The sequence below is a fragment of the Manihot esculenta genome, chromosome 16 (genome assembly GCF_001659605.2).
Source record: "Manihot esculenta cultivar AM560-2 chromosome 16, M.esculenta_v8, whole genome shotgun sequence".
Taxonomy (NCBI): Eukaryota; Viridiplantae; Streptophyta; class Magnoliopsida; order Malpighiales; family Euphorbiaceae; genus Manihot; species Manihot esculenta.
In genome coordinates, this window is record NC_035176.2 from 2,479,744 (window position 1) to 2,505,217 (window position 25,474).

Sequence of the window (25,474 nt, forward strand, 5' to 3'; positions counted from 1 at the left end):
CATTCCGTAATGCCAGGGGCGTACAATGGGCCTCACTGGTCTTTCTCTTACATAGTGCCAGGGGCGTAGAATGGGCCTCACTGGTCTTTCGTACCGTATCATCATCATATCATAACATACGAGGACTAAAGGATCATTCAACATTTATCCACATCATCAACATATTATGCAATGCAACATATTCGTGATTTCTAATGTAAACAACCTAAAATATTTTGTGGCATTCATGATGCGTGAATCATGCTAAAACTGGTTTATTTATTTAAAAGCATAAGAGTTATTCCACTCACTTTTAGCTGAAGCTCTATTGACTCAGAAGCAGCTGAACTCACTGTTAGGGTCCTCGGTTCCTCGGGTCCGAACCTACACAGGTGGACTCAAATGAGGGACCAACCATACAAGAACATAACTCTAAACTACTCCCCCAAAACCCCCTAGAACATCATGAAACAATAATGTAAAACATGCAAAAGAAGGCTGGACAGGGCACTTTCGGCGGTAGGTTCGACGGCCGAAAGTCCCTCCAGAGCCGAAAGTCGGGCAGGTTCGGCGGCACCTTCGGCGGCCGAAACTCCCAGACAGAGGCGAAACTCATGCATGTTCGGCGGCACTTTCGGCGGCCGAAACTCCCAGACAGAGGCGAAAGTCCTCTTTCGGGGGCAAGCTTCGGCAGCCGAATGCTGCCTCCACAAGAGGGTTCGGCGGCCGAAAGTTCCTTCGGCTGCCGAACCTGGTTTCTCCCAGAATGGCAGAAACTCAGCTCTTCTATGCATATTTGCCTCTAAAACTTCCAACATGCATATAACTCATTCAAATCATGCAAATATACATACATTGGCTCCTAGGGGCTTCAAACTAACTTAAACCCCAACTACAACACACAACAACAACACATTACTCAAAAACACAACATAAACTCAAAAACCTAACTATGAGCTAAACATGCATTCTACCCCCTAAATCTTGCATAAAACTTGCTTTAAACATGAAATGAGCTTAAGATCGGCTCTTACCTCTTGAAGATCGAGAGAGAGACGTCTTAAACTCGGAGGTGGGAGATTTTTGAGTTCTTGAACCTCAAAACTCCAAAACTTGCTTTAAACTCAAAAATCTTCAAAACAAAGCAAAAACTTGTGAAAATCTTGAAAGATTTGAAGGAAAAACTCAAGGATTGGTGAGGAACGGCAGAGAGCTCACCTTGGCCGACAATGGGGAGAAAAACTCGCCCGTTTTCGGCTAATGGACCCTTTTATAGTGGCGCTGGCCAGGCCACGTTTGGGGGCCGAACGTGCCTCCGCATGCATGCCATGTTCGGCGGCCGAACCTAGGTTTTCCTCCAAAGCTATCTTCATGCAAAAACTCATTTTCTTTCATGCTTAAAACATAAAACACATTAAAACATTTTATGAAAACATGGTTTTACCCTTCTAGAAGCCTCCGACAACCGAGATTCCACCAGATGGTAGGAATTCCGATACCGGAGTCTAGCCGGGTATTACATGGACCTGCTGTTATTTTTTTTGTTACGTTTTAGGATCAAACTTGTGACGGACAGGCTGGATTTATGAGTGACTCCATCCACTTGGCAAGATTAAGTCATAACTGAAAAACTCAGGCCGGTCCATCAAAGAGAATTCGTGGACCTCGGATCAACACTGTCTTCACGGGTCTGGTCTCGTGTTGAAACGGTGAAACCAACAGATATCAATAAGTAAATATAAATCAATTAAAATTCAAAAATAATTACACTTAATGCAGATTGTGTCTAAATTTTTATTGATTGTGCTATAAACTTTTCTGAAATGACAGAGTTACTCCCGTCATTAAGGATAACTTTACCATTTATAAAAACTCACTTCACAGACAATAAAATGTGGACTACTTATTATTTTATTTTATATGTTTAATAGATTAATTTTTAAATAATATTTACTAAAAAATATTTTCACCATTTCTTACATTTGAAACATTAGAAAAAAATTTATTAATAAAAAATATTTTTTATTAAAAAATAAATTAATTTAAGGAAAATAATTTTCTATCTTAAAAAAAAAGTTATTTTCTGCACTTTAAAAATTTTATTAAAATCTTTATATATAAATTTATTAATATTTTATACCTATTCAACTAATTAAAAAGAAAACAGCAACGCTATGTATATAAGAAAATTTCTTGTAATTAACAAAATTGAAGGAAGAGAATGGGAAACTGAGAGATCTTGTCTTTATGAAAGAGTTTAGTCTCTATCCTGTAGTTGTAGTCCATATTTTGATCTTTTTGCGTTTAATTTTGAGCAAGTATATGAGTTATTTTTAGGTTTTTATCTGTTCTGACTCTCCCTCGTTGTGGATTGATGGATTCACATTATTATTTTTATTTATTCTTGTGTGTATGTTCCGACTCTCTTTCAGATCGTTTGTATTGACTTATTTAGAAAGTGTATATTCCAATAGAGAGGATTGCTCTATATGTGTGACATCGGTATTCTGAAACTAATGTGTGACATCGTTATTCTGGAACTAATGTGTGACATCGGTATTCTGAGACCGCACCAATATATTAAGTGATCAATGTTTCTATCGCCCTTTTTGGCGGAAGTGATCAATGCTTCTATCCCTCTTCTTTGGCCGAAAATCACTTCTATCATTTTTCTTCGGCCGAACTCTATAACGTTTATAGTTTGTCGGAAATAACTTCTATAACATTTACAGTTTGTCGAAAATAACTTTTATCGTTCTTCTTCAGCCGAACTCGGATAAGACTCGGAAATAACTTTTATCGTTCTTCTTCGGCCGGACTCTATAACGTTTATAGTTTGCGGATGTGAAAACCTAATTAATATTTAAGGCAATAAAAGACCTAAAAAAAATTCAGATTAAAGATTGAAATTATTGTCCGCTTCGGACCGGATATAAACTTGGAATTATTGTCTGAACCCTCTAGCTGATTGGATCCAAAATACTTGTGATTCAATCAGGACTTCTGAACGTTTCGAGATAGGTTTAGAAGATTATGCGGTCCAAGCCGGTTCAGATCTCTGAATCTAAGTCGGATATGTCACCAACATATTCATGTGGGCAAATCAATGCTTCTAAAGTTTCCAGATAAGGATCCAAGGTAACAAAACCTTTAAAAATTATGAATAAAGCATTTACAAGCACTAAAGCAAAGCAATAAACAGTAATGGAATTGGTCCAACAAAAGCCAGTCTCATGTTATGCCTATAGCAATCTTTCTATCTGAAATTTACGTGGCTAAGGGAGCTGACATATACAACCAAAACCCACACATAAACTCTTGAACAGTCGTCTCTTCACAAGCACAGGATCATCATATTGCTGCCCTCATTGCTCCTCTAGCGGCTTCTCGCTTCATCTCAGCAGCTTTACCACTGCCTCGGAAATACATGTATACTTGCTGCACATATGAAACCCAGATATGAGCTACCAGTATATTTAACATCATTTCGCCGGAGAAAAAAACCATAGTTCTAGAAATGGACCTGAATGACCCAGAGACTAAGCACCAATTCAACGCAGAATAATCCGAATCCAATGAAGTAGAAGATCTATAAGCAAAGAAATCATAATTATGACATCCCAGTTGAGATCACATATCCAAGTATCATATTCTTGAGCTTGGTTATACTTACCCCGACTAGAGCATGGTTACCCACAACATCTATTGCAGACAAAATGCCACTGTTCCAAAGGCAACCATAAGCAAACAGTCCAAAACTTTTCAGAGAGCCTCTTATTATAACGAAAATGAGCCCAAAACACATCTTAATACAAAGAAATATTTGAAATACTTGAAGAAACGTACGTGAAAGATTTCCCTTTGAAAACTATAGGAGGAGCAACCGCTGCTACGATGCAAAAGCCAACGTGAACCTATGGCATAAAAACAGAATTGTAAAATTAGATGTGTGTAGATTATTGCAGGAGAATGGAAGACCTGTTGAAACAAAGACGAGCTTACCATATAAAACAGGAAAAACCATCCAAACTTCATAGCACTTTCGGTCCTGCAAGCAGGCACATTTATTTATTATACTCATCCCAATAATATGAACTGGATAACAAAAGCCACTGCCTAAAAGTAATCTAAGCCAAGAAAGTGAACAATAAACAAACACTAGATGATGCAAATCAATCTCAATGTTTTCTAAGCTTCATAACAACAATCTTTTGGTCTCAGCAACAATGAAACAGTTCGGTATAAAGCTTCATTGGAAGCTGAAGAAAGGGGAGGTAAATCCATGTATAGAAGTCGAGATCATTACCTAAATGCACGATATAGTGGACGATACCACAAAACATATGCCCCTGGAACTCCAGCTATGAAGTAAATAATAGCAAGAAACCAGATTCTCACCCCTAAACATAAGATCAGATTCCACAGCACATTAAGACATCAATACATAGCGAAGAACTGTTTGGAGAGGAAAAAGGCAACATATATTTCTAAACCAACCTTCGCCTTTAATCCAAGCCGTTGTAACAGCTATAACGTTCCAGAAAAGACAGAGAACCAATCCTGCACAAGATAGAATCACAACTCATCACTTGTTTGGTCCATTCTCCAAGGCATATATCAACTCACTTTATGCAAAAGAACAGCATGTAGATAATTGCATGAGACACACACAGCAAAACAGAAGAGAATTATCTTACACACTTTTTTTAAGGAATACAGCACAATTCCAATAATGGTGAGCAACAAGTAGACAAGAGGTTCCAATCATTTCGTTTGATCAAGAAACTAACCACAAAGGTTGCAGAGTAGCTGACAAAACAACCATTTCCATTCCCAGGACCCCAACTAGCAGCCATAAAGATGCCTTAAAAACACAAGTATACAAGGTTCGACTTAAAACTCTCCTCTCTATGTTTAGACATGGAAGTTAAATTACTTTCTTCAACTTATAGGAGCTCTTCCCAAACAAAGGTTTGTTGTGGAATATGATGCGTTAACTTGTCCAAGCTAGGATATGGCAGGAAATTTGTGAGGAAACCACCAGTAACTGCCACAGTACAAAGGCCATATGCCACTACAGAAGCTCAAAGCTTCTATGCAATTCAAAAACCCCCAGATCTGTTTTGATTAAATGAGGAAACAAAGAAAAAGTTTGTTCCTTTTGGGCAGTTGGCCCATCACCTCAGTTAGGACGTAGCAGTTAGCAGTGGGTGGTGAAGCAGGAAGAGATGCACTTCATCCAGGAGAACTGAGATTTACCAAAATGATAGATTTACATTACAGAAAAATGAGAGAGCCAGTTAGCCACAGTTCTCAAAACTACAAGGCTTAAGCTTCAAGAGGGCTGCACTTAACAAAAATGGATATCAAACATCTTTGAAACTTAATTAAACCCAAACATGAAGATTATGACAGAATTTTTTGGTTATGAGATGATTGATCATTAAAAACATGTAAGACTCGATGAAACTGAGCAAACAATCTTGTGGAAGACACATACTCAAAATTACGCCTCAATATACAAGTTTACTAGATTACAGAAAAGAAAAAGGAGTTCCAATTTTTGGCAGTAATGATAAGTAAAGAGTCATCAGCCACAGTAATGTTAAATTCAATATGATAAATCATACTACCTGAGTTCATAAATACCCAATATGCCTCAAAACAACTGCCAGCATTGCCCTCCCACATTTTTTTTGAAAGAGAAAAATATGGCATCAAATGTTAGGTGGGGAGTCTTGACAAGAACCATGCTAGCACTCTTTATGTTGGAAATCCAAGACCAAATTGAATTATGATTTATAATTAAATAGGAAATTAAAAAGTTAACTTAAAAAAATAATTTTTTTTTTTAAAAAAAAAGAGAGGTTTAGGTGTTGCAATTCGATAAATATGAATTGATTGTGGAAGTGGAACAAAGAAAGTCCAAATTGGACTGTTTTTATCATTGCTGCAGGAGACTAGATCTGCATGCCTAAAAGTAGTTGGTAGGGCATATGTTGAGGCAGTTTGTGGATGTTGAGAAGAGAGCAATTAGGCCACCGAGAATTGTGAGTTTGTGTGCAATGATATACACAGGTTAGCCACATGAGTGATTGTGGGTTGTGTAACATACCGTCTTTCAAGTGATTTGTGAGGATGAAAAAATTTGGTGTTTGCAATTTTTTATGGAAGAGGCTTACGTCAAACCATCTTAAATTTTGCATTTGTTCCTTTGACTTGTGGGGGGTGAATTTTCACAGTAATTTATTTATTTATATTGCAACTTTAACAAGTTACAAGTGGGAAAAAGAAAATATAAATATAATAGCACATTCTCCATATTATAATCTCCTCTCTCACTAAAATTCCTTCTCTAATAAAAAGGGGAAAAAAGCCATTAATGTAAATGCATGGATTTGAACACAAATAGAAAGCTTACCTAAAAATGTTGTAAATGCAACATATTGAATTCTTTGTAGATGAATTGGTATTTCATTTGCAATATCATGATGGATAATGGGGAAAAATGGTGGCCAATTTTTCTCTTCTAAGACAATTCCAGCTGCATAAGAAAAGAGAGAACATGAAGTGTAAATTATACCACAGAACTAAAAAGGAAACTAGTAATGCTGAAGAATGTTCCATATAATATGGTACATAAAAAATTTAGTTTCCAAGTTACAATCAGAAAGAGCTGGTGTGGCAAATTTGAAGAATGCAAAGTTAAGAAGAAACAAGGTGCAAGTTAACTTGTAACTTATAAATGCAAAAGGATGGACTCAACAAAAATATCAAAAACAAAAAGGACAAGTTCATTTTCTTCATCTTTTTTTTTTTTAAGAGAAAAAAAAGTGCAAATGCCAAAGCCAGATAATATGAAATGATCATCCATGGCTAGTTACAATATTAAGAAAATATACCCCGTGCAGCTGCATCTTCACGCCTTTTTACATCCTGCATGTCACCAGAGAATGCAGGATTAATGGGATTATAAGATCCAAAAGTTCAAAAGGGAAGTCAATTAAAAAAAAGCTATTATGCTTAGATCAAATAATCACAGAATGTTTATTACAACACAAATGCTAAAAATAGCAACATATGCTAAACATAATAAACAGATCTGCAAAATCACTACAATTCCACCAAAAGCTTTTCATACAAGTCCTATTAGTATCTGAAATACTTCTTGCATACAAATTACAGAGGAACATGCACAGAACTTAAAAAACCCATGCATAAAATTGTTAATGGTAGTGAAAAAGGAATAAGTCAGCTAATAAGAAACTTAAGGAAACACTTTATGAACCAAAAGAATATGGCTTGTACTTTTTAAAATACAATTCTCAAACCAAAATGTCAAGCAAGAAATACTATATGAGAAGACTTTAATAGAACTCATATAAAAAAATTCTAAATAAGGATTAAAAGTTTTGCTATAACTTGGCTCGAATAAAAGCTAACTTTTACCCAACTTCCATCAACTTTAGGATTGTTTTTATTTACATACCTCAATTTACTTTATTACAAAAAAAAAATCACGACTTTAATTTTATGTAAGAGGAAGTCACTTTGACCACTTTTAACAAGTTTCTGACCAATATCCCTGATATAACCTACTACCACCACTTCTTTCTTCATTTTGTACTCTCTCCTATGTCCTATTTGGATTTGGGTTCAATTGCAAGGTCCATTCTAATATCCAAGATGAAAAATGCTACAATATCAATAACACAACCTCTAGTAAGGCTAGGTCTCAGGAACCCAAACTCACATTTTCTTCAAACCCTCCCTGGTTCCCTTCCTCATCCTCTCAACAACTACCACCCTCTCACCCCCCAAAACCCTCCTCCCCCCCCCCACACAAAAAATTACAAAAAAAAAAAAAACAACTAGCAGCAGTCTCCAAATCTCTTCACCACCATCATCGCCACATCTTCAACTCTCTTCCCTCTTTTCTCTCCTATCCGTAGAGCTTACTCTCTTCTTCTCCACATGGCTGACTTATCCCCCAAGTTTTTCTAAGTCTCCCCCACGTGATCCCTTTGGGTTTCCACCTTCACAAATCACTACCCATGTTCATTCAAGAGCCTTGTAAAGTTAAAAAACAGCTTGAAAGGAAAATATTTTTCTTTGCTTTCTTGCAAAATACTCTAAAGCACACGTGTTAAAAATTCCCAAAATAAGATAAAATTGTGATGCGAACATGCAAAAGATAGATCCATAATCACATAATAAGGATTTGAATTTTTTTCATTTTCACCGACACAAACCTGTTCTCGCCTTCTCAATTCAGCCTCCTTGGCTTGGAGTTGCTTCTCTTTCTTCTTCAAATCCTAATCCACACATATTAAAAATAAGAACTTTGAGAAGAAAAACAGGGCACATATACAAATAAGAAATTTCAACATCCAGAAATACAATTTTATCCTACCGTAGTTGAATCAATTGGAATGTCAACTGTTGCACCATGATCATAACCAAAATCAGCAGGTTCAGGAGGAAGTGGTGAAAGCCTTGAGTTTGAAACAGGAGGAGCACTCTGAAAATTAGGAATGTTATGTCAAAGAGTTCTTGATTTATTTAATATAATTAGTTAGTTTACACACTTGTCTTTGGTGCAAGGATTCCAAACCAAAGCACCTCCTAGCAGAGTCAAAATAATACACATTCATCTTTATAAAGGTTTTAACTCCAAAAGGTGAAAACAACATTTTCTATCTAATTGAATATAGAAACATTGAGCAATTTTTGCAAAAAGTTAGCAAATAAGCCTTACTGCTGTGTAAAATGCACCTCCACTGAACCTCTGCTGACCTGATGCTTTCCCCCTTACAGCTGGATCCTATTTACAAAAATTAGATTAAAAAATAAATAGCTTACTTTCAAATAGTGTTCAATATATATATATATATATAAGGCAGAAAATTTCAAATGGCCAAGCTTCTGCACATTGATTTCATTTTAGAACGTTCCTAAACTGTCAGAAGATGATAAAGGCTTGTATTGAGCAGTTTCGCTTTGAGCACATTAAGCATGCATATAAACCTGCACAAATCGCACAGTTGGGCTGCATCGGCTATCTCCTTAGCTAATTATCCTTAGCTAATTAACGTCATTTAAAGAAAAAGACAGCCATGCACGATCAGGACTCGGATAAGATTACCATCCCAACTACAGAACCACAATCCAAGCATTGGATTCTCCACAAACCGTTAAATTACTAAGAAGAATGATTATTCACACGAAAATTAGTACATCAAACAACAATCGATTATCTTCTTAATTCAATTACAAGTCCGAAATAACACCAACTCAAAATCAGAAAATATTGTAGCAGAATCCATGAACTAGCCTAACATACAGGGAGGAGTGGATTTTGAAACTGGAAAAAAAAAAAAACAGATAACAAAGCACCAAAATGACACCACAAATTCCAGATCATTAAGCTACATCAACCACGAAAGATGTCCAAAACCCTCGAATTCTTAGAATTCGCAAGTGTTTTTAGCATCACTTCCACAATCCATAGCAGAACAAACAAAACGACCCAAAAATTCAACTTCAACTATTCATCAAACAAAATAAAACCCAAAATCATAACCCAAAAAGGAAAGTAAAGAAGGAAAGACTCACAGAAAAGGGATTAACTTCTTCTTCATCAAACGGGTTAGGATCGTAGCGACCAGCCATGAAAGAAACCACTTGGAGAACAAAAACAAACCGAAGAGATAATAATAAAAAACAGAGAGAGCAAGAGAACTACAAAAGCTTGAGCAGGAAGCAATTTTGTAAGAAAAAAATTGAGGCAAAGTCTACGCAGACGAGAGAAATTCTAGAGAGAGAACATTTTGGTATACAAGTCTACGGAGAGAGAGAGAGGCCTGGGTTCGTCAGCTTATTGCAATTTTGGATTATTCTAAGAAGCACACAAGGGAAACGGCGGGACGATTTTGCTATTCTTTTAAAATAAAAAAAAATTAATTAAAAATATTAATAATTTCAACTTTTTTTATTTTTTGCAAAATTATAATATCACACTAATTTTCATAACTTTGAATTTCCTTATTAATTTTTTATAAAAATTTAATTATTTAACTTCATGCACTAAACTTTTAAAAATTAAATAATTATATTTCATAAAAATTATGAGATATAAAGCAATAAATTAAAATTACTGCTTTAAATATTTTTTAATAATATTAACAATGAATTTTCTCAATATACTTAAAAGTTCCATTTATTATTTATTATAATTAAATAAAATTAAATTATTTTTTATAATTAAATATAAATTAAAATAAAAATATCCATATAAATTGCGAATTAATAATAATAATAATAATAATAATAATAATAATAAGACATTGAAAAAGTAGTGGTTGAGTTGATTTTGACAACGACAGCTATGAAAAATAAATAATTAACGTGGATGTTGACCAATGACCAGCAGCCATTTATTTTATTTTATTTATTTATTTATTTATTTCTCCATTTGGTGTTCTTCTAGAGAGACATTTCTGTCTTCAGCCATCCCAACTGAATTTCAATTCTCATGATTATTTTGGTAATATTGGTAATAAATTAAATAGATGTTAATAATTATTAAATTAAATATTTTATATTTTATTTATATTTAAATTAATAAATTTATTATAAGCCTTTACATAATTTAATAATAAAATATAAATTTTTTTATAATGATATTTTATAAATATATCTAAATAAATATAAAAAATTTACATTTTATTTTTTCAATCCTTCATTTTTATTTTAAAAAAAATATACATTTTTAAATTTTAAATAATCACTACAAGAAAATTTTAAATTAATAATAAATTTTTATTAATAATTTAATAAAAATTTATTAATGAATAACAATTCGTTATTATGAATTATTAAAAATTTCATTAATAAAAAATTATCAAATATATGGTTTTTTTATTAATTAAAATAACAAAAAAAAACCATATATATAATATTTTGTATCAATTAAACATTATTAAAAAATAAGTATGACATCATTATAATTATTATTTAATTTTATAATATAAATAAATTTATCATTTTAAAAAATAGTCAATATCAAGGTGTTAAATTGAATTATTGCATAAAATTTATAGAATTAAAAAAAGAAAAAATTGATATAAATTTTAAATATATGAATAATAATATAAGATTTGAAAAAATTAATAATAAATAATATTTAAAAGACAAAAAAAAATTAGATATTAATAAAATATTATTTAAGAATATCAAATAAAAATAAATATAAATATAAGTTAATCAATCTAAAATATTGATTTTGTATATTAATATATATAATAATTTTTAATTTTGGATAGAAAAGAATAATTTGAGATTATATAATAAACCATTATTATATGAGTTTTTACTTTTAAAATTATAAAAATAAAATTTAATTAAATTATTGTGTGGATTTAATAACAACAAATTAATTTTGATATTTCAATTTATATTATAATAAATATGTTATAAATTATTAGGGATTAACAAAAAGTTTGAGCCAATAAAAAAATTAAAATTATTATAGTTATTTAAGAATTTTTTTTTAATAAAATTTGGAGGGCCAATAGAAATTTTAAATAAATTATTAATAAAAAATAAAATTTAATTGAAAATAAAAAAAATGATAAAAAGAAAAGAAAAATGATAGAAAATAAGAATTATGAAAAAAAAGGAAGAATAAGAGGTGCGAAAAAAAATATTAGAGAGATGAGAGAAAAAGAATAAATCAGAGAAAATAATAGAATAAAATAAAATTGGAGAAATTAATATATGATTAAAAATTATTGAGAAAATAAAAAAATTTTAAAATGATGAAAAAAAGAAAATAGAGAAAGTAATGAAAAAAGAAAATTATTGAAAAAATAAAGAAATTAAGAGAGGAGGAAATTGAGAAAGAAAAAAAGATAATAGAAAAAAGAAAAATGATAAAAAAAATTAGAGAAAAAATGTATAAGATTAAATACTCTAGAAAGAGAAAGAAAAAATAAAATAAATAAATAATAAAAAAAAGATAAAGTGATATTTTATTTATAAAAAAATTATTAATGAATTTAATAATAGATTCATAATTTATTATTAAATTTTAAATAAATATGAAATTTTTTTCTTTTTAAAAATTCATAAAGAACTTAAAATTCATTAATAAATGTATTGGTGAGTGAAAAATTAATAGAGATTTTAAAAAGAGAAACACGACAGTTTTATGCAATATCTTATTTAAATTTATTACTGAATTTATTAATAATTTCATTCGTTTTTAAATTTTAATATTTTTTAATTAATAATAAATTTTTTAATAGACATTTTAATTTCAATTTAGTAACGTGGTAATTTTGTAACCATTTTGCCAAATGATGCATATTTTGGAGTTATAATTTTTTTTTAAATAAAAATTAAAAATTAAAAGGGTAAAATTTAAAATTTTTCATATTTATTTAAATATATTTATCATTAAACTAAATATGTGGGTGACGGGGTATTGTAAGTGGCAGAGTGGCCTTGCTGCCACGATCCACTGAGATTCAACCCTTTATCGCTCCAATTCGTCCCGTTAATCATTACTCCAATTCCGAATACATGCCAACAGAATAGGACTGAAATCCTATGATGTTATCCCATGCTAATGTATACAGAGCGTAGACTTGCTTTAAGTATTCTAATTTCTTTTGTTTTATCTCACATTACAAAAAAAACACGAAACAATATGTTGTGAGATCAAGAGTACTATCTTCTCCATTTACTTTTTCTATAGCCACCATGCATGTTCAAGAACCGTCCGTTTGCCGACCCTCAAGGATAAACATTTATTTTTATAAAGATTTTCTTGATCATCGTGTGGTTTAGGAGGCAAGAATTTAGCAGTTTATGCTTTCGCTAAAGCAGCTATTGTATGGTAGCCTCCACAGTTGACATTTTATTTTAATTATAGTTGACATTTTATTTTAAGAGGTTGTTATAGATTTTTTTACTTAATATTTTAAGTTTTATGTTGAGATTATAAGGAGAATTATTGATCTTAGTTAGATTTGATCGAGGTTTTTTTAATTATAATAAAATTTAATTAAAAAAAAAAAAGTAAAGATGAGATTTGCTCTATTTCTTTTACTTGAATCAAGTATGAAGAATCACAACCACTCCATAGTTAAAAGAAAATAATAACAACATCAAAAAATTTAAAAAAAAAAAAGAGGATAATTACAAGCTTGGAAAATGTAATAAAATTAGTAAGATTCTAAATCCCGACAGAGGATAAACCAACCTGACGGCGACTGTAATAAGCTTTTACACGAATTAGAACCCAAAAACTGAGCAAGAGTTCAAGATAAAAAAGCACAGAACCGATCAAGTAGAAGATCCCAATCATCAAATTATTATTATCCAAATAAACATCAACAGCAGTCGAGATCCCTGTGATGTATCTTCCATGAAAATTCATCGAAGCATAAAAGCAGAAGGCAATTTGGAGAAAATAGTACACCAGAAAGACCTGATAAAGCTTGGAACCATTTTCTCCTTCTTCTTCTCTAAAAGCAAGACTAAGATTACGATACCAAGTTGCATATGCTGTGGGAGCTCCAAGAAACAAGAGTGCAATGGCCAAAATCAACGTTATATAATCTGACCCTTCAAGAATCCATAGACAAGTTACAGCAAAGAGATTCCATGATAGACATGTAATGAGTCCTACGTATGAAGCATAAGCAAGATTCTGCAGCTTCTGCTGCTCGAATTCTCTTTCGTAAACGGGAAGTGGAAAGGGTTGAGCCTGGGCTTTGTTCAAGGGAATAGTAGTATTGTATTGGGAAGCCATGTATGATAGAAAATGTGCAGAGAAAAGAGAAGAGCAGTTTTGATTATATAGATAAAGAGAAAAGCTTTAAATTCGGGGAAGAAGGAATGTTCCCAGAAGGAATTACACTGAAAGAAATTATGCATGAAGCTAAGAGAGATGAGTTTTAGTTAGTAAGAGGTGAATTGGTCTGCTACGCGTTATAGAAAAGTATATGAAGCAAAATACATGGAGACCATAATGAGTCCCAATTTGTTGACCAAAATTTTAAAAAAGATTCAATTCAATAATTTTGAAAAAATTCAATTTAATTGATTTTTTATTTTAAAGGAAAAAATTAATTCTTTTTTGTTTTAATAAATTTTATTGAAAAAAAATTAAAATCTATATTTTTATAAAAATTTATTTATTGTGAAAAAGAAATGCAGAGGAAGAAATTAAAGGAAACAAATAGAATAGCAGGAGACGACCGGGGTTGACTTGGTAACAGGACAACTGATACACACTTTTTTTTAACTTTTAAGAGAAGTACGCAAGCAAGAAAAAAACAATTTAGGATGCTATCTTAATGGAATGCCTGCCTCAAAAGAGAAAGGCAGAGCTTCTAAAGAAGTACAGTAAAATAAAGTTTTTTAAAATATGATTTTATAAAATAAGATTTTTTACAATTTTTAAATTTTAATAATTTTTTTTATTTAATTGAAAGTATTTGCAAATTTTTAAAAGTAAATTTTTAACATTGAAAAACTCTCCACTGCCTTACAAAAACTGGGAAGAAAATCGGAAAAGATTGAATTGTGAAGAAAGCAATGCATCCAATAATTCATATCAAAGTTGCGCAAAAGCTCTGTTCTTGAATGTAATAAAGTGGGCTTGCTTTTTCTTTTTTGTAACTTACCCACAAAAATCCATTTTTCGCCTAAAATTAATACATACATATCGGAACACCTTTAGTCATACTGCAACTTAAAAGGCTTGAAAAGCCTAGGAGAAATAATTAGCTGGAACTACATACAATGAACAAAAATCTGAATGGCAAGAACGAAACCATTTTGATGTCTAATGAATGAAAAAATAACTATAAATACCAAATGCAAGGCTACACAAACTAGATTACAGTATAGGTACCACTGTGCATACCGCGTTTCGATGAAGCTGAACTAACCATACAAGTGTGTGTATTAAGTCTGCTCGGTTTAAGTTAAATGGTTAAACTTGATGTGGTGGTGGTGGTGGCTGTGCCGTCTTCTCCTGTGTTTTTGGTTTCCTTTGAAGGGATCAACCCAGAGCTTGTCCTCCTTTACAGCTTCATTCCACCGCTCCTTGAAGATTTGAAGCTCCCATGAAGACTGTCTTCTAATCTGGCTTATTCCAATTAAAAATGGTAGAAAAGCATAAAATTATCAGACTACATATGATGATGATAAATTAGAAGAGCAGTGGTCTCACCTCCACTCGAGAATCCATGTGTGAAGCACCGGTTCTCTGAATATAAAACCATATGGAGAAAACAATTAGTGAAACATGCAGAATCACCATAAATGTCTAAAATTTGTATGAAGAAAACAAAAATAAAAGATCAGCTATTTGCTTGTAGACGTTACCTTGATCAGTTTGGCTCTTTTCGAAGTCTACAGAAAACCAAAAAGACAAAAAAGAGAAGATTTATGAACAAATATAGTATTCCTTTAAAAAAGAAGAAAAAAGAAAATAGAAGAGTAATTTGCATGCACCTTTTTTCGAGGAGGTCCACCCCCGCCCAGAGTTTGTATGCCCTGATGAACAATAAACTCTCTGTCGACAACTCCCACCTTTTTGGTGGGATCTCCCTGTGTATACATTTATCCAGACACTTGTGATTATGGTGCACATTTACTAAAGACCAAGGCGCAAGGCACAGGTGCACGCCTCAATGAGATGAGACTCCAAAAAGTAAAATTTAGTAAAGCAGCAACTTAGATAACCAAGACATACATGGCATATAATCAAGAAACAAATTACTTAAATAACATGTTAATATCTTTTTTGGAAAAAAAACATAATAATAAAGCAATCTCACAATAACATTGTAATAAATGAATCAAATAGTTGGAGTGGTATTTGAAAAGGTTAATTTTAGACAAACTAGAAATAGAGTAGTCACAAAAGCAGTTAAGATGAGATTAATAAGACATTATTGAAAAATGCATCAGGGTAGAGATTAAATGCGACTAGTTATCACTCGAGATACTAATTCCAAACAATTCTTAGTCATCAATAATTCAATATTGAATTCTGTTAGATCAGCAAATCTTGAATCGAGGGGTTTTCTTGTTAATGGAAGTATTTGCTGAAGGTGGAAATAAAGATGCAGCTTTGTAGAGCCTTGAAAAGTGTATACAGCATTAGGATTGGAGCGAAATGAGCCTTGAGCACGAGGCACACCTTTGATAACTATATGTTATTGTATTAACAAATATATCTAAAAGAAAAACAAAGCCATCAAGCATAAAAAGTTCATGTAAAATAGGTTCAAAATTAATTTCTAGTGTTATACTAATCAAAGTCTAACAAAATTGATACAGATAACAATTATGATAAACATGATTTTACACCTACAATTGAGAAACTGAACAATTAGGAAACTAAAACTTGTGTTAAATAAAAAAAAGGTAGTCGTCTTACCTGTGCACAGTATCCAAGTTTCATATCCATTCCCCATCCATGGACTAGATCATTCTGAACAAAATGATTAGTAGTTTAGACCAACTTATCAACATTTTGCATATGAGGTTCACCTTTCAACATAATGGTTGTAAAATGTGCTTTACAATAATGGCAAATACAAGAAACCAATCACATAACTAGATTATTATGGAGTACGCAATATTACAACTGAAGTCGAATCTTAATATATTACTTCAGGTACACTTATACATAAAACATAAATCTGATATACATCAATCTTACTTCGAATGTTGAGTCAAAATAATGATAATTTTATAATCATAAATAGTTGGCTTAAGTTGTTGAATCAATGTTACCTGTATAAGATGCCAAGTGCAGTACCAAGCAGATCTTGAGAATACTGGAGCCATTCCCTCCACAAATCTACAGATGCAATGTAGATATAATAAATTAGCATTTCCCTTGCATCCATAAAAGAATAATATAGAATGTCCTTCAATAAAGGATGATACAAAGGATTGAAGCCCATAATAGAGTTGAACTCAGAGATGTAGCTTGTCAAGTTGTGACAAGGTTTTCCAATACTTGCCGTAGATTTGTGAGTTTCAGTACAATACTTCCTCTGGAAATGTTGAATGGTAGTACCAAGGAAAATAGGCACTTAAAGCCAAGGCCATAGCGACCATTAAAAATTGCAAGTAAAAGGACAATGCTTTTGCAGAAAAATTGTCTAAATTATTATTACCCAGCACCTAGCCGTATAGCTGCCTAACGTTCTTTTTTTTTCTTTTTAAACAAGAAAAAGAGGATGATGATACAATAACTTACCCAGTACATGGAGGCCCCTCACTGGCATCAGAACATCTAGTACTGCCTCTGCTGTCATAGACTCTTCTGCAGAGACATTTCATGTGAGAAGTAATGCAAACAAGGACGTGTAGTTTTTAATAAACTGTTCCCAAAACCACCTCACTTACCTATGAAATTTCTTCCCTCTGGACCGTATAGTAATTCTATGATGTATGTCAGTCGAATTAGGGTCTAAAGCTGGCTGAGATATTTCCAGTCCTTCTGATCTTACAATTTCCAAGTATCTAGTAGAAAAACCTAGAAATCAATCAAATTGTTTTCCAAGCACAATACAAGCCTCGTAAAGCACAACCAGAGATCAAATAAACAGACAAATCCTAACGCTGTTCCACCATAGAAAATTTAACGCCAAGGTAAATTGAATTAGCAGGAAAAGTAAAATAGAACATCAAACAGATTGTGAATAGAGGTCCTGCATGACTTTTGAGAGCAGGATAAATAGCAGAGGATGGCATCTCGAAAAAACCAACGTTTGGAAGATATCTAAAGAAAAGAGTTAATGAACATGATCTGTCCTTAACACTAGATTCAGAAGAGAACATGAATGATACTAATCTTTACGAGGACTGAGAAGGCCCTAAGCAAGCAGTATTTTAAGAGTCAAAGTCAACTATAGAACTTAAAATAATATTACATTTACTGAAATCAAGAAAATGAAACATATCAAAGGCCAATAATATGAACATCTTGCAGAGTAGAAGTCCAACAAGCAAATTAGTTTACCTTCCTGGATGAAAATTCTCAACCCCTAAATCTTCATCCCATAGAAATATGTAATCATAGATAGATACAACAGCTGGATGCAGAAAGCGTTTCGCACACCACCTAAAACAGGAAAAGGAAAGCGGGGGAGTCAAAAATTGAAAATGTTTTAGTACTGGAGCTACTTTATCAAATTTAAATACCTTATAAAATGTAGCCAAAAATAAATAGAATTGGATCCTCCATCAAGTCATATAATAAATGACATAGGTTGAATATGGATCAAATAAAATGAAAAGAACCATTCATCAATTGAAAAAAAAATAAAATACACAAGAAGAGTTTTAGGCAATCAAAATACCACTCTTGCTCACTTAAATTCTGAAGGCTTTTATTTTTCTCAGCTGGTTGCAAACTGTGAGTAAATAAAACTGAACACCACAGACAAGAACTAAACTCTTTCATTCTTAAATAACCTAAGAAGGGGACATGATGAGAAGGACCATGAAATCCTTTTCATTTTCCTATCTGCATACTCTTAGGAAATCAAATTAAAAACAACAAAAGAAGGTAACAAAAAATAATAGAAAATCATTTACTAAGTTCAACCATACCACTTTGTTTGGTTCTGAGCAACTATGTGTATGGCCTTGTTGCTCCATGCAAGATCCGACCAACTATCCAAATTGCCATCATAATGGAATAAAATCACTGTAAAATTCTGTGGAAGAAACTGAATTTGAAGAAAAATTACAGAAAGAAAAAATTCTAAGCGTGAAATATGCAAGATTATACAAGACAACACGGGATACCTTCCGGACAATAGCATCAACATTATCCTTCAGCTTAATACCAACTGGAATAGCCAGCAAATTACGATGGCTAGAATTATCAACCTGGATTGATTGCCGTAATAAATCATGAATAATGCTGAAGCAAATGATCAATTTGAAAACACAAAGATCAGCAAACAAACAAATGTTAATCAAACCATTAGCGCCAACTGCTAATCAATCAATCAACATAAGTTTTCTACACAATTTAAAAAAAAAAGCATATAGAAGTACAACCTTTTATTGAAGCCAAAATATACTAGGACACAAAACCAACCTTTGACCTTGAACTACTGCTTGACCACAGAGGCTTTAACTCCAAATCTGAACTAGCTTGTACGACACCAAGAGGCAAACCATGCAATAATCCAGAAGCCACAGCTGATTCCTAAATTAGAATAATATATCCACCTTAAAATAACAACATACTTTCATCAAGCACATTAAAACATGGGAAATCGTTAAATCAACCAACTAAATTCTAAGAATAGATGTATTAGCAAAAATGCAACAAATATGAAGAAGTGAAGTTGTAACTCATTTTTCTTCTCTAATTCTCTTTATTCTTATTTCTAAGTTCTCTTAAAATTAGTAAAGATATCAGGTTGTAAGTTGCCATAAGTATCAATTATTATGAGTTAAACAAACATGAGAATATCCAGCCTAAAAATTAATAATTTCGCAATTTAAATGGTAGTTCTATAATTACCTTTAATGTGTCAAAAGGTTGCAACTCCAATTCCATCTAATAACAGCACAAGAATAAGGGGGAAAAAATTAGCAAACTTCCAACGGTTTATAAAACAAAGAAAAACAAGGTTAACTAAAGAAGCACCATTGAATACAAAGAGCTAAACCTATTTTGGAAAATACTTCTAGAATTAAGCTGCTCTGGATAAGCCAAAAAAAAAAGTTGAGATGTTGTAAATGGACTATTAATTGATTATTGCTATTATAAATTGGAAATCAAGGGCCCAAGAGCGTGGATGAACAAGAAAGCCTCAATGCTGAATTGGGATTGAAATTGGATCCTTTATCACCACAATGTGTTAGGCCATTTTGGTTCAGTTTGCCGTAAACTTTTATGCCCTTTAATTTTCTTATACTCTGTTGATGTGAGACTTTGTCCCTCAAGCCATTTCCAACATTATCAGCTAATAACTGTTACTAGATGAAGAAATTAAGTCGCACTTGAACTGACATGAATAACTGTAATACAGATAATACATATGATTTGAAATTACTGCAACAGATTAATCAAATACCATCAATAGTACCATTGTTGAAATTCAGTAGGTGAAAGCAAATGAAGTACATTAAACAGGAATAAAATAATCCACAATCAACCACTAGAAGGAAATCAGTAGAAGATTTGTGCACTCATTCGTTTACAATATCTAGATATGGAAGGGAACTTGTGTACCTGTGTTTGTTGATATTGATAACTTTGATAACTTGTGGTCCTATATACTATGAACAACATCACTGCAAGTAGAACTCCCATAAATGGCAGCTGCTTCCTTTTTAATCTACATTTTACCTATATCAGGATCATACAGTCAGACAGTTATCAAGGATAGACGGGAAGACGCAATTTACAGAAGCCGCCAATGTTTTAAGCTGCTTCCAGTTTTACAATTACTAAAAAGATAATAGACCATACCCCATCAAAGAAGGAATTCCTTTTCAGAGATGGTCTGAATGACATCATTAAACACCGGGGTGTTTTATAATCTTCTCATAACAAACTGCACAAAGAGCACAATAACTTATGGACAATGTTAAAAGAAATTCCAATAATAACTATATTAAATACTTTCTTTTCCAATTAACAAACTGCACAAAATGCACAATAACTTATAGACAATGTTAAAAGAAATTCCAATAATAACTATATTAGATACTTTCTTTTCCAATTAGAAAATTATATAAAAGAAATGCTAAAAAAAAGTTTGCAATTTGATATTGGCAGACAAAGATGCCTTGCACTAGAAATAAATTTTAATAGTGTGCAAGTTACTTCGTCCCTTAGAATAGAAATACAAATAAAATAAAATAAATCAGGTGGTGTAAGTGCACAAGTTACTTGTGATCAGCAACCAAAATCTCATTACCTCATACCCAATATTAAATTTACCCAATTTTGAACTATTAACTCCTGTTCTCTTTCTTCTTCGTTAAAAGAATAGCAAAGATGAAGGATTAACTCATTAATCATTTATGAACATCAGCTTGCACAGAAACCATGATAGGAGGCTATTAGCTGAAAAGAAGAAATTTCAACCATCATCTCATAAAAAGGGGAAAATATTAACAAAATATTTGGCCATATATGCGTGTTTAGGTGCAGCAAGCGTCAAGTGTCGGTGCAATGAGGAAAGAGAACACAAGTTTAGTCATTAGGCTAACACTAAACAGATATGAAATCTCAACTCACAATATACAACACATCAAAACAATTGAAGCTTAAAGGAAAAGATCTTTAGACGAAAATTTCCCCCAAACAAAAACAAATAACCAAGCTATAGTAACAAACATTCCCCCTAAAATTCCCAACATTTTCCCGCAAAATGAGCCAAACACTAATCAATTTTTTTCCAAAACTCATCTTTTCAAAATGAGCAAGAAACAGACCATCTACAGGTCCGATAATCCATACAGAGTAATAAAACACAAACATACAAAGATCTAATATCCAGAAACAGCTATTGCTCTTCGAGTTGACGAGAAACAAATTATAAACCGCATGCAAATTTAACAAAGCAATCAAACTTTTTTTCCGGACAACAGCAAGAGCATTCTGAAATTGAAAACAAACAAAAAGAACATCAAAACAGTAATAAAAGGACAGAGTATCGGATCTTGTAAGAGAGAACCAATCTAAAACAGCAAAATCGCATTCAAAATCTAGAAACGTAAATAAAAGAAAAGGCCAACCTTCAAAATCGGTGTATAATAAAACAAAAAAAGTCAGAGCCTAAGCTCAGACAGCTACCTCGCAGAAATGAAAATGAAAACAAAAGCACGCCGGATTCGGTATCAGCGGCTACCACCGGTACATTGGGAGAATCTAGCAGAGATGGAGACCGAGAGAGAATTAAGGAGAAGACGTAGAGAGAGTCGAAAGACGAAAGCGCAAGAAGCGCCACGTTTATGCAGGATCATTGAAACTGAGTTTAGCGTGCGCATATATATACATTTTATTTAATTTTTGTTTTTATTTTTTATTTATAAATAATTTTTAATTATTTGTCTCCTCTCCTCCTTTGTTTGTACCGGAAGAAGGAAATATATTGCATTATTTATTTAATAAATAATTAAATAAAAACATATTTAATCATTAATTTATTTTCAAACAATAAATATTGAAGAATAAACATGCGAAATTAAAAAAAACACGTGTCACTAATGAATTAAGATAAAAAAAATTAAGAACAGTTATATTTCTAAATGATTGTTAATCCTTTTTATTTTATTAATTAAAAAATATTTATTATATTTTATTTTTTAATTAATTATTAGATTGGAAGGTACTGAAAAATTACTTAAAAAATAGTTCTCCATAGCATTTTGGGAAAAAAAATATATAATGTAGAAGGTCACCCACCGAGTCCCGGTCGGTGGATAAAACAGCTTAGTGGGAAAAAATTATATAGTAAAATAATTTTACCCTAATTAGGTGCATTATTGGATTTGGAAGTGGGTGTTTGACCTCGCCGGAAGAAATGTTCAAAGACAGCAATTTTCAACATGGGGCGGATGTTTTTCCTCTAATTCTTTTAATGGGTTTGGTTAACGTAGGTGTGGGGTTGGTTCCAATATCCAAAGTTGGTTAAGCTTAGGTGTGCATGCGACAATATCATTATTTATTATTAATTAATAAAATTAAAATTAAAATATTAGGGTTTTTGGGACATGAAGCGGAATGGGTGGTGGTCCTTTTTCGCGGTACACTTCCTAGTTCTTACACCTGTTAAGATTTTAAGACAAAGGAAAAACAAAAGCGAAACACGAGTCAGAGATTTGCACCAACACTAGACTGGGGTTTCTGTCCAAGTCCTATACGTGCCTTGCATGCAATGCTGTTGGGAACTTAGGAAATGCCACTTGTCACTTGTTTCCTTTTTTTTTTAAAAAAAATATTATTTAATTTCAATAATATAAAAAACTCCCAAATTAATTTTTAATTTAATTTGGAAAATATATAGTTTTATTTTGTTGCTCTTAATGATGTTTATGGAAAGTTCACTCCAAAAAAGGCGAAAGATGATTGGATGACAATTTTTTTTTATCAATACATTAAGATCTGCATTTAATATGACCCTAAAATAAAAAATACAAAACATGAATTTAACTAATTCAGAAATACAAATCAATCCGTCTCAAACTATGCTTAGAAAACTAAACCAAAACATTAAAACAAATTTATAGGTCAAAAAATCAACCAAACTGAAGAAAAATGAAAAGATGAAATGAGCTACTGCCAAAACCAGCAGCCATATTACTAGATTCGTTATTCGCTCAAAATTCAACAGAGACTATCCAAATATAAAATTCAGACAAATAATATAATAATATGCATATTACTAGAGGAGACGGTAATAAAATTCTCAATGATTTTACCTGAAAGTCTTTACATTTAAATATGCATACAAATTAAAATATTTGTGAGTTATTTAAAATTTGATTTAAAAAATAATTTGATCAATTTGATTCGATTTTTAAATTAATCGAATTCAAATTTAATTTTTAAATTTATTTATTAAATAAATTAATTTTAAATTTAATAGTATTTGACTCATTAAGATTTGTGAATTAACTCATTAAGAGACTCATGAATATAATCATTAAGAAAATTTCCCATTAAAATATTCGTAAACAGTTTCGTTAAAATACTCGACAAGTAAATTCATTAAGAGACTCGATTCAATTTAATTATATCCGTATTTAAGCCACTTAATCTATTTATTATATACATTATTAATTTTTATATTTAAATCTCTTAATTATATAAATATATTATTAATTTATATATTTATTTTTCGCTATATATTTTTTTAAATAAAAATTATTTTTAAACTATTAAATTTTTTAATAAATTATTGTTATTATTATCTTTATAGGTTGATATATATATTTATATGATTATTTTTTTACTTAATATTATTTATTTAATTTTATAAATTAAAATTTTTATAAAATTTAAATATAAATTAATATAATTCTATTGATAGAATTTGAGTATATTATATATATATATAATTATATAATTTAAATTGATTATATTTATATTAATATATTTATTTTATGTAATATTTTATATTTATATTATATATATAATATTTTTTATATAATATAAAATAATTTAATATAAATTATATATTTAAATGAAAATAAATGATAATATATAAATAATCAATAATAATATATTAATAAATTTTATATAAAAATATCTATTGATACTAACAATAAAATTATACATATTTAATTAAAATTATATAATTTTTTTTATAAAAAAACTCTTTTTATTTTATTTGTATAAATTATTTATATATAAATTTATATATTTATTATATATATTTCAATAATTTTTTTATATAATATAAATATTTAAATAATTAATTAATAAATTTAATATTATATCATTAATTTTATATTAAATATATTTTATATAATTAAGTAAAAGTTTATAATTAGTATTTGAAAGTTATTTTACACATGAAATATTAAAAGTTACTAAAATAATATTTTCTATTCCACATTAAAAACTTATAAAGATGAAAGAGTAAAACTCCTCTATAAATAAAAATATTATTTTTTATTATATTTTAAATTAAAATTTTAATTATAATAGATTTTAATTAAATAATATTTAATTTTATTAAAGTTTCTTTTCATCTGTTAGTTTAAAATTTTAATATTTAAAAATTTAAATGAATTAAATTTTATTAATGAGTTTTCAAACTCGAGCTTAAATTATACTCAATATTAATTTAAATAAATTTTTTAATCGAGTTTAATTTTAAATTAGACTCGTTATTAATTTAAATTAATTTTTCACGGGTTGAACTCGAATATAGTATTTAAGTTTTGAATCGAATTCGAGCTAAATATTAGAGTTCGAACTCAAACTTATAAAATTTTTTAATAAACGAATTTGAATTTTATAAAACTCGACTTTATTCGATTCGATTATACCACTATTTATATTATTGGATATAGTGATAATGGTCCTGAAATATAATTATGATCATATACAAAATTTCTAGTAAAAGAAAACACAAATCCACTAATAATAGAGGCATATTGTAAAAAAAAACTTTCCTTAACAACAAAGTGTTACGATTTATCATAAAATACAATTAAAAAAAAATCGTTCCAAAAGAATCAAAAAATGAAAAAAAGGAAAAAATTACCGGACATAAAAAAATGATCAAGCCAAACACATTCACGAATCGCACCAATGTTCTTTTTCCTTTTCTCTCTTTCATTTTCATTTTCTACCGATATAAAAGTGATTGTTTAACATTTTTATTTTATTGATAAAGAGTATAATAATTAATTATTAATTATTAAAAATTAATGAAAAAGAAAATTGTAATTCAAAGTTTGCTGTTTTCAGTGA

The 25,474-nt window shown here is 30.7% G+C and overlaps 3 protein-coding genes across 8 annotated transcripts; all 3 read right to left on the reverse strand.

Moving 5' to 3' along the window:
* Positions 1-3,074: 3,074 nt before the first annotated feature.
* LOC110603736 (secretory carrier-associated membrane protein 3) lies at positions 3,075-9,876 on the reverse strand. The gene is made up of 13 exons (XM_021741621.2): positions 9,595-9,876; positions 8,738-8,803; positions 8,393-8,500; positions 8,232-8,294; positions 6,882-6,915; positions 6,401-6,523; positions 4,477-4,539; positions 4,286-4,379; positions 3,982-4,027; positions 3,826-3,893; positions 3,653-3,701; positions 3,503-3,568; positions 3,075-3,417 (listed from the first exon to the last, which is right to left on the reverse strand). Exons 1-13 carry the CDS (start codon positions 9,649-9,651, stop codon positions 3,331-3,333), a joined length of 924 nt encoding a protein of 307 aa, XP_021597313.1. The 5' UTR covers positions 9,652-9,876; the 3' UTR covers positions 3,075-3,330.
* A 3,343-nt stretch (positions 9,877-13,219) lies between these two features.
* On the reverse strand, positions 13,220-13,798 carry LOC110603971 (secretory carrier-associated membrane protein 6-like). The gene has a single exon (XM_021741978.1). It carries the CDS (start codon positions 13,796-13,798, stop codon positions 13,220-13,222), a length of 579 nt encoding a protein of 192 aa, XP_021597670.1.
* Positions 13,799-14,635: 837 nt separating this feature from the next.
* Positions 14,636-22,020, reverse strand: LOC110603154. Of its 6 annotated transcripts, XM_021740848.2 has the most exons (17): positions 21,845-22,019; positions 20,964-21,112; positions 20,513-20,597; positions 20,273-20,389; positions 19,559-19,594; positions 19,127-19,237; positions 18,829-18,912; positions 18,631-18,749; positions 18,038-18,139; positions 17,422-17,538; positions 17,273-17,338; positions 16,801-16,867; positions 16,442-16,495; positions 15,511-15,606; positions 15,382-15,408; positions 15,227-15,262; positions 14,636-15,138 (listed from the first exon to the last, which is right to left on the reverse strand). In XM_021740848.2, exons 3-17 carry the CDS (start codon positions 20,558-20,560, stop codon positions 14,974-14,976), a joined length of 1,245 nt encoding a protein of 414 aa, XP_021596540.1. In that variant the 5' UTR covers positions 20,561-20,597; positions 20,964-21,112; positions 21,845-22,019; the 3' UTR covers positions 14,636-14,973. The 6 variants fall into 6 exon arrangements, with proteins under 6 accessions (XP_021596540.1, XP_021596541.1, XP_021596538.1 ...); XM_021740849.2 differs by lacking the exon at positions 20,964-21,112 and having other exon boundaries at positions 18,631-18,737; positions 21,845-22,020; XM_021740846.2 differs by lacking the exon at positions 20,964-21,112.
* Positions 22,021-25,474: the final 3,454 nt, after the last annotated feature.